This window comes from Pantherophis guttatus, chromosome 1 (assembly GCF_059756535.1).
Source record: "Pantherophis guttatus breed Tessera chromosome 1, ASM5975653v1, whole genome shotgun sequence".
Classification (NCBI taxonomy): domain Eukaryota; kingdom Metazoa; phylum Chordata; class Lepidosauria; order Squamata; family Colubridae; genus Pantherophis; species Pantherophis guttatus.
The window spans coordinates 300,199,111-300,217,767 of NC_142063.1; the positions used below are offsets into that span (position 1 = coordinate 300,199,111).

General features: G+C 35.4%; 1 protein-coding gene across 3 annotated transcripts in view; it reads left to right on the plus strand.

Annotated features, from left to right (window-relative positions):
- LPGAT1 (lysophosphatidylglycerol acyltransferase 1) overlaps window positions 1–18,170 on the plus strand; it is a 53,286-nt gene extending 35,116 nt beyond the window's left edge. For all 3 annotated transcript variants that reach the window (XM_034427768.3, XM_034427770.3, XM_034427769.3), the window contains 3 exons: window positions 8,406–8,532; window positions 15,100–15,206; window positions 16,285–18,170. In XM_034427768.3, coding sequence (XP_034283659.1) covers window positions 8,406–8,532; window positions 15,100–15,206; window positions 16,285–16,436 — 386 coding nt within the window. In that variant the 3' untranslated portion in view covers window positions 16,437–18,170. The remainder of the gene's footprint in view (window positions 1–8,405; window positions 8,533–15,099; window positions 15,207–16,284) is intronic.
- The last annotated feature ends 487 nt before the right edge of the window (window positions 18,171–18,657 follow it).

An 18,657-nucleotide genomic window follows, 5' to 3' on the forward strand; every position in this document is an offset into this window, starting at 1 on the left:
AATGTGGGAGTTTAATTGAATCACACCCTTCATTACATGTATATAAATTATTATGTAAGTCAATTTAATAGGTGGTTGCAAAATTATATTTTGGCTATAATAATCCACTTATTTTTCTGTATTCCAAAGGGTCTATGATAAGCAGTTGATAATGATGATATTCAGATATATAGGTAGTCCTCATGTTACGACCACAATTGAGCCCAAAATTTATGTTGCTAAGTGAGAAATTTGTTAAGTGAGTTTTACCCCATTTTACAACTTTTGCAACATTTGTTAAGTGAATCACTGCAATTCTTAAATTAGTAACATGGTTGTTAAGTGAATTTGGCTTCCCCATTGACTTTGCTTGTCAGAAAGTCGCAAAAGGGGATCATGTGACCCAGTGGCACTGCAACCATCAAAAATGTGTGTTAGTTATCAAGCAGCTGAATGTAATTCACATGACCATGGGGATGCGGCAACGATTATAAGTGTGAAAAACGGTCATGTACCTTTTTCAGTGCCATTGTAACTTCGAACAGTCACTAAACGAACTGTTGTAAATCGAGGACTACCTGTATTGTTTAATTCTCCCTCCCCCTCCCAAAGCGTGCATGTTTACATTCATTTTCTATTTCGTTGCTACATATACACACTTTGTGACTACGTATACTTGAATTGTAACGGTACTTCACTTAGCATTGCAAATTTTTTCTTCTGTTTTTTTTTTTTTTAGCTTGATATTGTGAGGATTTGTATTCACACTGAGTGAAAACAATTGTGCTTCATGGTGTATTCATATGAAATATTAAGGCAAACTATTGTTCTTGGCAGCCTCTGACTGCAAGAAGCCATGAGAGAAAAATGACCTGTTCAGAGAAATAGATACATGCATTCTGCACTCTGCAGGGTTCCATTCAAATCTCTATAGGCTAATTTGGTTGCTTTCAGAGGAAGCAAGAACTTGGAGAATTCTCAAGAGGAGCAACACTGAAAGTCTTAGGAGCAATCTCTGAACTAGATACAAATTTGTATTTTCTTCAAGTAACAAAATTGAGAGTCTTTTAAACATTTTAGCCCCTTCATTTATAGTTTTTCTTGAGAAACATCTAAATATAAGTGCTTACCTTTTTTCTTTTTCCTGAAGTATCATTAGATGATTCAGAACTATAAATCTTCCATGGGCTGGGATTATAGCTGAAACCTATCATAATTGCTAAAGAGAAAACTTAGTTATTTTTCTAGTATCATCAGAATTGTAACCTGATCTATGCACACACACCCCACCATCACCATGAAGTAGTATTTCAAGAGTCAAAGGAATCTTTTACAAGATGGGGCAACCAACCCACATTTATTGCCATTTGCAGTGCCCAGCAGTCATATCACTGTGATTTACAATATTTTTTGCTGGAAAACACTGTTTACTTCCAATTTCTTGCAAAATGAGATTGCATAATGATTGCATCATTTGCTTAATCACAGCAAAAATGGTCACAAAATCGGGTGCAGTCACATGGTCACCTGTTTAATGACCCTCATGGTTTCCAGGCTCAACTACAGTTGTAAATCAAAGACTACCTCTATTATGGAAGTGACAGCAGTCATAGCAATCTTGCCCAGCCTGTTCTTTGCCCAGTTTTTGAAAGCCCACAAATGTGCTTTCGTTATAGTTTCATATAACATGAATACTTGTATGAATACCAAATATGAATACCAAAGGCACAAGTACAGATTAGAGAAAACCTGGCCCAAAAACAATAACTGTGAGAAGGGCCCTTGGAATCCTAGTGGACAGTCATTTAAACATGAGCCAGCAGTGTGCGGCAGCAACCAAAAAAGCTAATACAATCCTTGGTTGTATAAACTGAGGCCTAGAATCAAAATCACGTGAAGTATTAGTACTACTTTATAAATCCTTACTAAGACCACACCTGGAATACTGCATCCAGTTTTGGTTATCACATTACAAAAAAGATGTTGAGACTTGGGAAAAGTGCAAAGAAGAGCAATTAAGATGATTAAGGGCCTGGAGACAAAAATATATGAAGAAAGGTTGCAGGAATTGGGTATGGCCAGTCCAGAGAAAAGGAGGACTAGGAGTGATTTGATAGCAATATTCTAGTATTTGAGGGGTTGCCACAATAAAGGGGGGCGGTCTTCTTATTTTCCAAAGTACCAGAAGACAAGAAACAATTGATGGAAACTAATCAAAGATAGAAACAACCTCAAATTAAGGAGAAATTTCCTAACATTGAGGACAATTAACTAGTGAAACAGCTTGCCTTCAAAAGTTGTAGGTTCTCCATCACTGGAGGTTTTTAAGAAAAGACTGGATAGCCACCTATCTGAAATGGTATAGAGCCATGATGGCAAACCTATGGCATGCATGCCAGAGGTGGCACGCAGAGTCTCTGCTGGCACACACAGCGTCGTCCCAGGTCAGTTCTCTGTGGCATTTCTTTTGTGAGTTTTTGTTTCGCTGCAAAAGATGAAACAGAAGCTCACGAAAGAAAAAGATCTTACCTCTTGCTGTGCTGCCGGTGTTGGGAAGCCCCGCCTCCCGCTGGCCAGCTGGTCTTCAGGGCTCTGCTGTGCATGTGCATGTCTGTGCATGTGCATGTTTGTGCATTCCTGCGCATGTGCACATTCACACATGTCCATGCATGCACACTTTTGCGCACATGCACACATCTTTCAGTTTGGACATGTACACACATGCAGTTTGGGCACTTGGTGTCTAAAAGGTTCACCATCACTGGTATAGAGTCTCCTGCTTGAGCAGGGGTATGGACTAGATTAGAAGACCTCCAAGGTCCCTTCCAGTTCTATTCCGATTGAAATCATTCTTGTCTATAGCTTTTTGAATAGATATAGCAGGGGTGAAATGCTCCCGGTTCAGACCGGCTCGGGTGAGTAGGTAGCGATGATGGCCGGTGGTTCGGACAACCAGTAGCAATGGCAGCTGGAGGCTCCGCCCACCCGCCCCATTCCCCGGACTCGGGGAATGCACCATTCCCGGACTCCTACTGCTCACCTTTCTCCCGTGACTGGCTGTCAGGGAAGGCAAGTGCCCGAAAGGTACCGGAGTCGCTCACTCTTCTTGAATGAGCCGCTCTGGTCCACGTGCCGGCTGCGCAAGCGCACATTGTTTATTTAATTCAGCGGCAAGTTGGGTGTGCGCTTGTGCAGCCAGCGCGTGGACCAGAACGGCTCATTCAAGAAGGAGAGTGAGCGACTCCAGTACCTTTCGGGTGCTTGCCTTCCCTGACAGCCAGCTGCGGGAGAAAGGTGAGCAGTAGGAGTCCAGGGAATAGGGCGGGTGGGCAGAGCCGTGGGAGAAAGAAATTTAAAAAGTTTTCCTACTGGGTTCTGTGGGCGTGGCTTGGTGGAAGGGGGTCTTGTGACTGAGTGGGCGTGGCTGTGAGTGACATCGAGTTGGCCATGCCCACTCAGTCACAAGTCACCCCCCCCCACCAAGCCACGCCCACAGAACCGGTAGGGAAAAATTTTAGATTTCACCCCTGAGATATAGCCATTACTGTGTTCTTACCTGAAACTCTAATTAATCTCTGGATTTTATGTGCCATATTTATTGAAGTATCTATATGGCAAATGTTAGGAAAGATATGCAATATGGGCAATATTTTCATACTATTAGCACATTACCATATTTAATAGTAGTTAAACAATCATATACCCTCACATCCTACTGTGTTGTCTCATCATAGCAGGGCAGGTAGGTATTCCTGAAAAGAATAAGTGAAAAATTCTAGGAGTTTACACCAAGATTATTCTAGTTGTCCAGCTAAAGCAAACAGGAAGCTATATCAAGCAGCAGCAACATAAGAAGATGCTGGGGTTGGATTATTATTTCAGCGAATTCTCTGATCTGCTATGAGATTTTTATTTTGTTGGGGTTTTTATTGGCTGCTTTTAGGATTTCTATTGTAATATGTTTTAATTCTGTACGCCGCCCCGAGTCCTACGGGAAGAGGGTGGCATATAAATTTAAAATAAATAAATAAATAAATAAATAAATAAATAAATAAATAAATTACTTTGATGACAACAGCAAAGGCATCATTTCATATTATGTGGGAGAAGGCAAATAGTAAGCCACTCCTGTATTTTAACAAAGTCACAGAGATAAGTTAAAGTAACTGATGATATAGTACTGGCTGCTGGGTCTCTCAGGCTGATGGCACTCAACATGCTTCTGAGGAATTGCTGAGGATCTTTCAGAGTACTAATAGTTTTTAGGATGTGGTTAGATGAAAACCTTCTGGATGTCTAGTTCAAGATATTACCATGCAGGAAAAGAAAATCCAAAACTGCAAGCACAGTTTTATAGTGGGAACTATATTACATTGCTTAGTGGTCAGGTCATGAAAAACAAAAAATCATGTTGCTTTCATATTAGGAAAGATTTACTGTAACAAAAACAGTGCTTAGGTACAGGACATTCAGTGACCAGATAACATCAATTAGATTTTGCAGACAACACTTTTCATATGAAGATTATCTACCACTGATGCAGAAGAAAAGGAGGTTGATTAGTTTTATGGTCAAGGGCAATCTGAAATCAACAGAACATGTGATTGGAACCTGGAATGTCAAAGTTGGAAATGGTCAGAAGGAAAATGTAGTTGGACTATATGGCCTAGGAAATAGAAAAGAAGCAAAAGAAAGCCATTCTTTTCTGTCATCCAATAACTTCTTCATTGCTAACACAGTCTTCAAAACAACTAAAATGATGCCTACATTGCCAGAGTACGCATAAATCAAATCAACTATATCACAAACTGTTTTTATGCAGGTTCCAAATCTAGCTAGAACCAGCCCATTTTTATACTACAACATTGATCATATACCCAGCATTTTCAAGGAGAACGTAAGAAATTACTTTGAAGTCCTAAACCCCATTGCTAGGAAACCAAAGGAACTGTGGAGTGAAATAAAGAAGTTGTTAAGGATGAGTATGAAAAGAGACCAAGAAACAGAAGAAAGCAACCTAAATGCTAAAACAAATGGTGAAAATTGACAAGAAGAGAAGCTGAAGCAGACGAAAATATGGGAAAGAATTTAACAAAGAATTTCAGAGATCAAATAGAAGAGACAAGAAACAGAATTAAAAAAAAATCTGTAAACATTGAGAATAGAAGTGTTCTATCTGTCTGCCTGTCTAATTTGTTGCCCATCTCACAGTTCAGATCTCTCTGAGTGACTTACATAAAGTTGACACAGAAAAGCAAGAAAGCACTTCCAAAGGATCTCCCAACAGAGAAGGAGTTTTCAACATTGAATGAGCATGTCTAGTGGAAAACTATGGCAATTAATGGAATATCTGTGGTATCAGATCTGGGAAAAAAACCCACAGTGGCTAAAATTGGAAGAGGTTAGTATACATACTAGTACCAAAGTAAGGAAGCTTAACCAAATGTCCATTCTATCATCCAATATCCTTATTTCGCATGCTAGCACCAAAAAAAAAAAAAAGCTCAGGATAATCCAATGAAGATTAGAGCCCTACATGGAAAGGGAGATGTCTGATGTTCCAAATTACTTTAGTAAAGTCCAAAAAGAACAAGCACATCTTTGCTGATAAATGTTAGTAACTATCATTACTAGAGATACTGTGGAAAAAGCCACAGGATGCTTATGTAGGATGTCTTTAGGAAAATGAATCTCTCAGAACATCTAATACTAAAAAATCTTTAAAATCTATATACAGTTCAGGTAACCACAATCCAGACAGAAGATGATAAAATATAGTAAGTCCAGATTGGCAAAGGAAAGAGACATGGTTTATTTATTCAGTTTATGTGTTGAAAATATATTGAGAGGAAACTGGACTGGAAGAAGATATAGTTTTAAAATTGGAGGAAGAAACAGCAATGACTTTTACAGTTGATTATATTAGCATGCTGTTTGAAAATGCAGATGATCTGGAAGCTGTAATAATGCAAGTCAAGGAGCACATTGAAAAAATTGGATTATAATTAAATATGAAGAAAACTGAACTGATGACAGCAGTTATAGCAACCAATTCTAGAACTGTCAATTGAAGATATTGAAATACTGAATAATTTCTGTTTTTTAGGATTAACTATCAATAACAAATTAGCAAAGGAAGCAGCAATCAAGAAGTATGCCCTAAATTAGTATTTGGTAGGATAATGATGAAGGCTTTCGAAAATATATTCAAATGTGATATGTTTCCACCAAAAAATCATGTAGGCAATATTGTATGGAAATTGGACTTTGAAGAAGCAGGGTAGAAAAAGTGCTGATGCTTTTGGTGTGGGAGAAGACTCCCATTGGATACCCAAGAAATCAAACAAATGAGTTATAGAATAAATCAATTCAGAGTTCTCACCTGAGGTAAACATGACCAGGGTCAAATTATCATATTTTGGACATATCTTGCAAAGATTCAGATCCCCTGAGAAGTCCTAATGCTGAAAAAAAATGGAACAAAAAAGAGGATAACTAGCAGCAAAGTTAATGGATTCAAGTATACTGTAGTGGTGATGGGTTCACCATTGGAAGATTTGGCAGGCCAGATTAGGCTCATCCTGAAAGGGCCTATCTGTGATTAAGAGTTGACAATGACTTGATGGTAATCAAAAAGAAACATGTAACTTGGTTTTGGCACCAGTCTTGCAATTTGGAATTACCTCGAACTTTTACCACAGATGATAATAGTAGTCCACTTTTGAATATCCTTCCTCATCATATTTCCTAATACTAATTTTTATTTAGTTAACTTTTGTAATTTTGAAAAGTTTCTAAAATAGTTATAATACTTAAATTAGAGTGGGTATAACCCTATGACAATTTTAAATGTATTTTAATTAATTTCTGCACAAATCCCTACAATGTCTGTCTGCTCCTAATTTATTGTTGAACTGCTACCCACTGCCAATATTTTGAAAGGTGCACAGCCGAGCAAGTCTCTCAGAGAGTCCAGTATTGGCTTTTGAATTGAATAGGTATTTGATCATTGGGCACTGCAAGAACAGGCTTTCAGAAAATCAGTAGCATCAGTCCAATATTGATAAATGAGATTAATAGATCTATTCTGAACTATAACAATAAATGATTTTGTAGCTATTGCTAAGGCATTAAATCAGTGGTATTAACATGCTTTATCCTCCCATATGCATCGGATCTAAATGGTACAATACTGGTGTAGGGAAATAACTATACTCATGTTATGACAAGAATATTCATGAAAATTTCAATTTGAGGAATGTTTATAGCCCCGCTTCTTTGCTCTCCAAGGACTTGACACATCACATCATAGCAAACCTGTATACAATGCTTTATTGCAACACATACCTTCCCCAACAACAGGCTCTGGGTCAACAACAGGTTCTGGGTCAACTCCACCCTTCTAGGACTTGCAAGGTGATGTAGGTAAAAGGTAAAGGTTTCTGTCTAATTATCATATAGGTGATAATGAAAATCCTGATTTAAATGGAATGTAGATTACAATATTCTAGTTATTAAGAAATGTATCATTTACATTAATCAGCTTTGTGCTAAACAGTTGTATTAAATATAAAGTTTCTATGTGTCAAAGGTATATTTACTAAAGGACCATGCATATTAAAGAATTACAAGAATTATCTTGCAAACAGATGTGAGAGAAAGGGAGTTCTAGTTCTTAATACCAGAATCAAACTTCGTATATTCCTGTGTAGAAATTGGATCTGAAAATAGATTTTAGAGCTAAGCTAGAGATACTAGAAATTGCAAGCACTTTAAAGTTACTTATTGGCCTGATGTCAGTTCTTTTGCCTGGAAAGAATACACAAACATACATTTAGCACTTAGCATTTATAGCTTGAGTTAAGTGCTTGGCTTATCAGCCATTCACTTGTTGATAGAACACCAAATAATGCACATCCAGTGCTCATGGATTTTTTAAATTCATATTTTAGCCACAATTTTATTATTATTTAAGTTTGATATTAGAACAATTCCATTAACACAGAGTTGCCTTAAGAATGGCAGCAAACAAATTTAATAATATAATGTAATAATAAAAACATAAACCACCATATAATATATTTAAAGCATTTGAATGGCAAGTATTTTTCTTTTACATTGCAGTGTTGATTTACTTCATGGCTTATTAAGAAATCAGGACAATTTTTTATATCCAACACTTGATATATAGTACTGATTAAAATTAGCCAATGTATGTAGGTAGCAGTTTGCAGATTAAGAGAATTCTCCATTTGTTATCCAAGTTAAGAAATAAACATTTTGAATATAGTATGTGGGATTTGATATCTTTTAGGGATGAATTATTAGAATGTTAACATTAATGAAATCTTATATTAGAATTATGATATATGTGATTAAAAGTGTTGTTGTCTTGGTTTTCTTTCTTCTATAATTTCTTTTTTTAGAAAGTAAATCAAAAGGTCTTCAGTGGGTGATAGATACAACTATTGCATATCCCAAAGCTGAGCCCATAGACATTCAGACATGGATTCTTGGCTACAGGCGGCCAACAATTACTCATGTACATTACAGGTATGAAATGCACTTTTTGTCTTCAATTCATTTTAACAGGCCTGGATTTGAAATTTTCCTAATGTGACATCTCAGAACATACAATTCTGTAGAAGTATAAGCAGCTTTATAGTTAGCGTTTTACCTTTTGAGCATGCAATTTTGCATTTGGAAATGCTGGAAAGTATATTTTAAATCGTGGTTGCTATAAGTTACAGTTCCAAGTCCAAACTAGTGAGCTTGAGGAAGAAGCCCCTCCTTATATAAATGTATATATGATTAGGCTTTAGCATATGTAATAGTAAACATATTTAAGATATCTGTGATAAGCTTACAAACACAAAAAGAAAACTTCCTAAGAGTTAAATAAGTATTAAACAAGAATAAAACAAAAGGAGACCCCAAACAGGTTAAAACCCTGCCTGGAACAGCTCTTTCTGCCACTTTTTCTTGCATATTTTAACATTTATTGCAACAGCAACAAAGTTCATGAGGATGGTAAATCAAATCTCCTTAACCAAAATGAACTGCCAATAATAACTTGCTAACAACTCAGCTAAACAACTTGAAATACCATGAGAATAATTACTTTTGTAAGAAAAGAAAAAAATATTATTTGTGTTTCTAGGTGTATCATTTTTTCAGCTTTGTCGCTGCTAATTTAAAAATATGGGGAGAATATGGAACATAGTGAATTTCTTTATTTTCCTTAAATTTGTTTTCAATGCTGCCAGTTTCTGCAACTTACAAAACAGTAATTTAAAAATAGGGTGGTTAACACTTGCACTTAACATTAAATAATAGTTTTCTTCTTCCTGATCTCTTGTAAAATACAGGATTGCATGTTCCATCACTCTTCTGCCAACAATTGTAATGGTTGGTGTGAAATCAAGTGCAGGACCCGAAGTGTTTTATTAAACAGCACATACTGGTGGGACACTCATATTTATATCTTTAAAAGGTGGGAGAGACTAATGCATAAATAACAGATACTAATCTAAGTAGTAGGTAAAGGACCTCAAGTTACTGTAAGCAAATGAGCTCAGGTTACTAAACAATAAGGTGATAAAACAGGAAGGAAAACATCTCCCATAACCCAAGAGGAGGGGGCATTTCATGGGAATGCAAGTCACCACACAAAAAATTACCCATTGTAATTTTGGCCTTATATCTCTATATAGCAACTTGATTTAATTAATTCCACTCATCTAAGAACTGATTTTCCCCATGTGGGAATAATGTGAATTATAGTTCAACAGTTTTGGAGAGTACCAAATTGTGGAAGATTTTCATAGTGCTACCTATATGAGCTGGAAGGAATCACCGCTGCACTTGAGACTTCTGCTTTTTCCCATGCATCCAGAAGGGCTCTGCTAGCATTTAGTTTCACTTTTGCTTTTATAGTATGCTGTGCAGATTCTTATAAAATCAATTAACCCTATTTTAGAACACAATTTCAAACAAGTATGTTTCAACAGTGGGCAGACGTGATAAACAATAGTAAGAATAAGCTAGGATTCTATAAAATGAAATTAAGTGATAGAAAAAGCCATTCTTCCCCATAAGATTGGAGGAGAGGAAGCAGGTCCAAAGCTTTTGTGCAGATTTATTTTATGAAGTTTATGTAATGCTAAATCATGGTATAATATATTGTAACATATGTCTGTTATTTGTGAGAAATCTTGCTGAATACTTAAAAGTTCTACATGATGGAAAACAGCAAATGTTCCTGCCATTAAAAATGGGAAAAATAACGTATTATGGAATTATTCTGCAGTCAGACTCACATTAAATCTTTGAATCATTTAAAGCAGATTATAAACTATTAAATAAGAAAAAACCTCCAAACAATGCTGTGATTAATTGAAGTCAACCTTGATTTATCAAGAATAAGTCTTATCAGACCAGATATTCTGAACAGGCTTTCTTTTGTTAGTGCTATGGACTTCAATAAAGCATTTAACTTAATAATTATATATTTATTATAATAAAGGTGATGTGTGTGTGTATGTATGTATGTGTATCCATCCTGCCTTTATAGTTTCCGTGTTATCCTGATTAGCAAGCTGATTAAATATAGAGTGGTGGCACATCGATTAAACTGACTTGAAAATTCAGTCAGTGCTCATCACCAAGTTCTTTATCAACTTGTTTATCTCACTGACCACCTTCTCTAAATTGAATTTTCCTGTCCAGTGAAAAGTGGGAGAGAAGGCCTGCTGAGACTCCCACCAACAAGGAGATGCATCTTTCAGGGATTTTATAGAACTCTTCTTAGAAATAGACCCCCTCCTTTGGAGCAATTTTTTCCTAGATATTCAGTTATCCCCTCCCTCCCCTCAATATACACTGTTTTCAGAGACCTATAAAATCATGGTTCCTCAGATTGAGATGAATAAGATTATGTAACCCAAAATGGTGTTGTATTGGTTTGATTGATTTTTATTCTTTATTTTCATATATTCATTCTTTAAGCTGCTTGAGTCTCTGGAAATAAATTGGGGGTAAACTCCAGATGGTATTACAGCATTCATTTTTGGTCACATACTGTTTAACACATTCTTTAATAGTTTGAACTGGGCATAACTTAATGTTCTAGAAAATTGCAGCAGCATTCAAAATTACGTTGGCTAGCTAAGGCAAGAGATGTGGACTGAAAATAACCAATAAAATTTAATAGGAACCAGTTCAAATTTCTTAAAAATAAATCAAATGGAAAGATATCAAATATATATCTGGCTTAGTAACAATATATGTGAATAGAATAGAATGAATAGAATAGAATTTTTATTGGCCAAGTGTGATTGAACACACAAGGAATTTATCATGGTGCATATGCTCTCAGTGTACATAAAATAAAAGATACGTTCATCAAGAATCATAAGGTACAACACTTAATGATAATCCTAGGTTACAAATAAGCAATCAGGAAACAATTTCAATATAAATCGTAAGGATACCAACAACAAGGTTACAGTCATACAGTCATAAGTGGGAGGAGATGGGTGATGGGAATGATGAGAAGATGAGAAGATTAATAGTGCAGACTTAGTAAATAGTCCGACAGTGTTGAGGGAATTATTTGTTTAGCAGAGTGATGGCATTCGGGAAAAAACTGTTCTTGTGTCTAGTTGTTCTGGTGTGCAGTTCTCTATAGCGTCATTTTGAGGGTAGGAGTTGAAACAGGTTATGTCCAGGATGTGAGGGGTCTGTAAATATTTTCACAGCCCTCTTTTTGACTTGTGCAGTATACAGGTCCTCAATGGAAGGCAGATTGGTAGCAATTGTTTTTTCTGTAGTTCTAATTATCCTCTGAAGTCTGTGTCTGTCTTGTTGGGTTGCAGAACCAGAGAGTTATAGAGGTGCAGATGACAGACTCAATAATTCGTCTGTAGAACTGTATCAGCAGCTCCTTGGGCAGTTTGAGCTTTCTGAGTTGGTGCAGAAAGAACATTCTTTGTTGTGCTTTTTTGATGATGTTTTTGATGTTAGTTGTCCATTTTAGATCTTGCGATATCGTAGAACCTAGAAATTTGAAGGTCTCTACTGTTGATACTGTGTTGTCTAGTATTGTGAAAGGTGGAAGTATGAAAGGGTTTCTCCTAAAGTCTACCACCATTTCTACGGTTTTGAGTGTGTTCAGTTCCAGATTGTTCCAGTCGCACCATGAGGCTAGTTGTTCAACCTCCCATCTGTATGCGGATTCATCATTGTCTCGAATGACACCAATCAATGTTGTGTCATCTGCGAACTTCAGTAGTTTAACAGATGGATCATTAGAGATGCAGTCATTGGTATACAGAGAGAAGAGAAGTGTGGAGAGCACACAGCCTTGGAGGGCCCCTGTGCTAATTGTACAGGTATCTGATGTGATTCTGCTTAGCTTCACCTGCTGCTTCCTGCTTGTTAGGAAACTTATGATCCACTTACAAGTGTGTTCAGGTACCTGTAGCTGGTTTAGTGTAGTTAGAATAGGATCTTGAAATTGTAGTTAATCAAAACTTACCATGACTGTGTAGTACCAGCCATTAAAAAAATAAATAAATGGAGCTTACAGTATTTGAAATACAGTCATTAGGTATATTGTGTTTTATTATATGTGGTCCCAGTGTGACACCTGTAGATAAATACTGAGGTGGACCCTTAGTTGTCTCCCGGCTCCATGTCCCTGTTTGTAGCGGAGTGCAGAGATAGTTTTGTCAAGGTTGTGTAAGAGCTGTTAGGAAAGCCATTAAGAATCAGTAAACTACTGAGTCCTGGGAAAGGAGGAAGTATGAGAAAGAGACTTAAAATAATTCCACTTTGATTCTTTTTGGTGTAATGGGAAAAAAGGAAGCAAGTTTTCAGGATTTGATTATTATACCCTACAAGAGAGGGTTCCAAAGTTTCTCAGTTCACAGTGCCCTTAAAGGTTCTTAAACCGTGTACTGCAGTGTTCCTGGCATAGCAGCAAACTCACAGCTGTGTTTATTAAGTAGCAAAATATGATGCTATATTATGAGTAAACATGCAACCTTTGTTATTTGCTCAATGAACAAAACACTCTCTATATTAGTTATGTCCCAATTCTATGATCATGTGTTAAAATAATTTCTAACATGAGAATGCTTTTATTGAGATTCCTGTAATGAACAGTACATTGGATTTAATACTGTAGATGAATGGTACCTTCAAATCTATGATTCCAACTGCCCCCCAAAATAGGATACATCTGGAATATAACAGAATGCAATAATGTTTTTCAATAATGTTTTATTCTATAATTTGAACAACTTTTCAGCATAATGAATTGTATCGTAAGTAGAAAGGCTTTAGAGATAAAGAATCATACCAACAAAAAGGACAGTACAAACAGATTCTGATTATGAAAGATATTTCTGAATGCCTAAGTCTTAGATCACCAGTTCATGCTATTAACAGAAGGCTGGTGCTCAGTAGGCTTGCATAAGAGAAGCCCAGAGGCACTTGCGTTAGAGAGCTTACTAACAAAAGCAGCTACTTCATGACCTTTTAGTATCTTCCTGGCAAGGATGATGAGAATCAGAAATTGGCCGTGAAATGAGTAAAACAGATATGTAGTGGTTCAAATGAACAGGAAATATTTCATTCAGTGAATTAGCTTTCTTGTACTAGGCTAAGGCAATAAATGTTTCTCTGAAGACTATGCTATTATGGTAACATCTAAAAAAAACCTTGGATTTTTATTGCATGGAAGGTTTTTTTCACTCTTAGGTATTTACTTGGCAATAAAGAGGAAATCATTGCTTTGCAGATTGAAGGTTCAATAAACTGATGACAGAAGGAAAAAATATGTTTTACTTGTTTGGAATCAAAATGCAGGACCCAAAACAAATAATCAAGGCTTAATGAAGTGCTTATTAAACAACACATGCTAGTGGGACTCCTTCCAAAGAATATTGAAGGAGACCCCACCTGATATAGGGTCTGCCTGCCTGTCAGAAAGACAGGGGGGACTAATACATAAGTAGCAGATGATGTAAACATGCATATTCATAGATAAAGGATCTCAAATTAATATAGGTAATGAATCTCAGGTACTTCCCAGCCTGCTTATCTTCAGGAAACCAAAATGGAGGAGTAAAGCAAAAAGAGACAGGAATAAATCAATAAAAATGAGAGGAAAGCATCAATTTGGGAATGCCAGAGCCAAAAGGAAAACATCTTTCATTTTCAAATCTATGAGAATTGATCTAATAAAATAACATTGTGTTCAAAAGTCAATATTCCTTATCTCTTTGTATGTTAACTTGACTTAGTTGATTCCATTCATCTAAATACTGATTTTCCTAAACTTGCTCATTGTATATAATACTGGAATGAAGTGGTGCTTTCAGGCTGAGAGCGTCTCAGATTTTGAATTTAAATAAAATTAAGTATCTATTCCATCATATCCTATCAAGAAAAGAAAAAGAAAAATGTGATGGGAAACAGAGCAGATCACAAGTAGCAAATGGCATAATTTTTTCATATTTCACCATTACTGAATCATACTAATTGTACAATGTAAGTCACATATGGAAACATTAGGTAGAGATAGTATTGCATATGTTAATTTTTCTTTTATAGTACTTGTCTTCATAGACCGAGCAAATAGAAAATAAAATCAGAGCTAGAATTATCAGGCCTTATATATGTATTACATATTTATATCTGTAAATATTTAATTGCTGATTCTCTTTTTCAGAATCCAGATGAGATATTTAATACAAGATTTAAATTACATTTTTTGTTTACAAAATGTAGAGGTCTCTGAAGGAATAAAATGCAGCTTTTAGTGAAATATAGGCCAGATACTAGAGTTTGAACTGAAAGCCAGAATTAATGTCTATTTTTTAAACCTGAAATTGAAGAATAACTATCATTTGATAATTCAACCGTCCCAATAATTTTAAAAATGTTTCCCTTGAATAATACTAAATATTATAGATTATTGTTAAAAAATAAGCTGGGTAAATATTGGAACATGTACTAAATCCTGATAGAGTTCAAAGCAAAAATAAAATTATCTGAAAAAATAAAAATATTTCATATATCTAATTGACTTTTCTGTTTTTTTTTTAAATGCAGAATTTTTCCAATTAAGGATGTACCCAATGATCCTGAAGCACTCACTGTTTGGTTATATCAACGGTTCATTGAAAAGGAGGGTCTTTTGTCACACTTTTACAAGACAGGTACTATGTAAGAATTGTCTGCTTAACACAACACCACGAACAATTTCTTAATCAATGTAGGTGTTGCTGTTCTGTTACACAACTCCTATTTATATTCTCATTTTGTTGGTCCACCACGCAATGGATATGTGTTTGGGTTAGTCTCCTTTCCTGAGATAATATATATTTTTAACATGGACATTAAATATTTTGTACAATAAATCTTTGATGTCCATTAGACTTTTGTTGACACCTAATCATGGAACAAAGAAGAAATCTATAGTAGAAACCACAAGTTATTTCATAGCTTGTAGATTTGTCTAAAAAAGTTCAGGTGGCTAGAAAAATAAGAGTTATTGAAAATTGTCCTGTGCCTCTCCTGTTGCCATAAACTTTTAAAGTTTTAAGAGACAATGTCACTTGTTGAGTGAGTTATTGAACAATGTTATTTTTCAAATAAATGCATATAATACATTAATCTTACATTTAAATACTAGTTCACCACGCTGTTTCATTTCAGAAATGCTGTCATCTTTGCTTCTTTAATTTTAGAAAAATTCAAAGAGAATCTTTTAAACTGTATATATCTAAAGCCCTTCTGTTTAGATTTGATGCAGTGTCTTGCTTTGTGAGCAAAGCAGTCTCTTGATAAGCAAAATTATTGAAGTTACTCTGATTCCTTTGTCTATGTGAGTTCTTTGAAAAGGAAACCCTATTTCAAGGTCGAAGAATTCAGCTCTGATGCTAATCAGAGCTGAAGCTAAACCCCAATGCTTACCCAAACAGAAATTAAACAAAGCTACATTCATTTTCCATTGCTTGACTAGGATTTGATAAGAAATCAAAATGTTGGTAAAACTAATTAGACTTAGTGGAATAAACATTACTAAGATATATAAACAATAATTACTCCAGATAGGAAAATGTTTGCAGATGGGAAACACAACCTCTTCCTAATGTATTGATGATCATAAAAGAGAGCCAGGGTTATATCTGGTGTGCCCTGAGTTCTTGTTAAATCCATGATATAGAGAAAAAAAATTAGAAAGGTAAATTGAACTTGTCACAAAATGGTTTTTTTTTTTTTTTTCTGTTTCAGGAACATTCCCTCCTCTGCAAGGACAGACTGAAGTTGTTTCCCGAGAGATGACTCTTAGCAATTTGTGGCTAATTCTTGTACAGTTATTTGCATTTTTGTCAGGTGGTATGTGGTACTGCATTCTTCAGTATTTTTATGAATGCCTATTTTAAAAGGTGAATGAATGAGACACAAGGACACAATGAGGAACTTGGGTACTTTACAGAATGCATCATGTTATGTGTTCAAATATGAATATGCCAGTAGAAAGGAGCATACTGGATGGACTTTCTCTCCTTTTGGGGGAGGATTTTAAACTCCGCTAGAAGAAAGGATCGACAATATAGTGACCGAATGATATATTTTAAAAATTATCCATATTTTTAAAAGGGGTGACTTCAGCATACCTATGTCAGCAAATTCAGCATTTTAACAGGAAATGCAGTTATGCAGCCATCACAGGTGAATATCTGTAGCAGAGAATGCTTTTATCACCGGTAGTATTCAACACTGTAGTTAAAACTCCAAATCTTCAGCAACTCTTTCTTCAGTAGTCTGTACTGCAAGTCTTGTGGTAGAGATCCTTCATCTGCACAACTCAAATTGTATTGTAATTAATTATGCTGAATCTGTTTAACATAATTCACAGCCCTGGCTATGGTATTGTGACTGCCCCATGATACCTGTTTAGTAGCTTTTTTCCTTTTTTAAAAAAAAATCTTTTGAATACTATCTGAGAGATCTTGTATTGTAAGACAAGAAAAGGAAAAGTACTGCAAAAAGGCTTGCGGTGTCACGAAGTATTGAAAAAATTGTGCATACCTCATAGACCAATCTATTTTTACCATGTTTTTGTCATTTGAACCTCTTGTGAATATCCTCTTGAAAGGGTGCTTCAGAAATGGAATGTCATTAATCTGTTTCCTGTTGTTATTATAGAATGCATTTTGTCTCCTTCCTTCCTTCCTTCCTTCCTTCCTTCCTTCCTTCCTCCTTCCTCCCTCCCTCTTTCTTTCTTTCTTTCTTTCTTTCTTTCTTTCTTTCTTTCTTTCTTTCTTTCTTTCTTTCTTTCTCAAAATGCACTTTTTAAAAAGTGATAAGAAGCATAGCTAGACAGAAATGTAGATGCTGTTTCTAAGAGCTAGTATTTTGGAGGGCTATTACAGTTCAGAAAGGTCTGGATTTTCAGCATTGAAGTACATGAGTTGCCATAGATTTGGCAAAATGATTTTTTTTTGTTGTTGTTGTAATTTTTAATCTTCAGAGAGGCCTTTATTTTCATGAGTAAAAGAAGCACTGGAAATGTGTGTGGGACAGTTTATGTACATACATGCCAAGCACCTAGATGCTTTGCTTATAGGAAAAATAAGAGGAAGTTAGCTTAATCACCAAACAGAATACCTAGTCATTGAACAACACACAACAAAAAAGAAGATAATCTGCTTTATAAACCAGAGCTGTTGTAAAATTCTCTGAACTGTAAAGGGCATTACTAAATCTGTCATCTTGTTGAAATATGTCACTGTCATAGGGAGTTAAACTGAAGAGGCAGTTTGGCACAGGGTTCCAGGTGATCACATTACAGTTTTATAATAATTTTGAAGAATTCTGTGTTATTATCATTCTTTGAATGCTTGACATCAATACTGTGTGACTGCATCATTATAATACAAAACCATTCCTAGAAACCAGTTTCTAATTTACACATTCAGGCCTGTACACTAATTACCAAATGTTGTCTTTTCTGGACTGTAACTTTTTTTCTAAGAGCAAAGTCAAACCAACAACAATTGTCTGTGCTGAGTTTGAGATATATATTCTTCTGTTTTTGTTCTGTTTTTGTTCCCCCAAATTTCATGAGAACCAGCTTTGGTGAGTAGTATATAAAATAAAAATATAAAACCACATTATATTTATCTTTTGTTTTCAATGGGGTAGAAATACAACCAGAAAAGCAAATTTTATATTATCTATATAAATGCCATAATATGCAAATTATACTAATTTTAAACTAGAATACCTTCTACTATGTATTATGGCAACATCTATAGTTTACTCTAGGATACTGTATATTTTCAACATCATAATTACATGCAGTAGAGAATCAGCTGTGATTATTACAGGTACCCTTTAACTAATTTTTGAAACATGATCCATTTATTACTAATGTGAGAAAAAGAAAGCCTTTAAATTAATTCTTATGAAGTGCAGCATTTTGGGTATGAGTACTTTTAATTGCACTTGCCTTTTTGTGCTGGTTTTAAGGTGAACAGAAGGTTTCATTTTCCTTTAGCAAAATGGTGTTATAGGTACAGGTTTTCTTTCTATTCATTGGATGGATATGGCTATAATTCAAAATACTCTTTTGTTGATGTGGATACAAACTAATAGTTG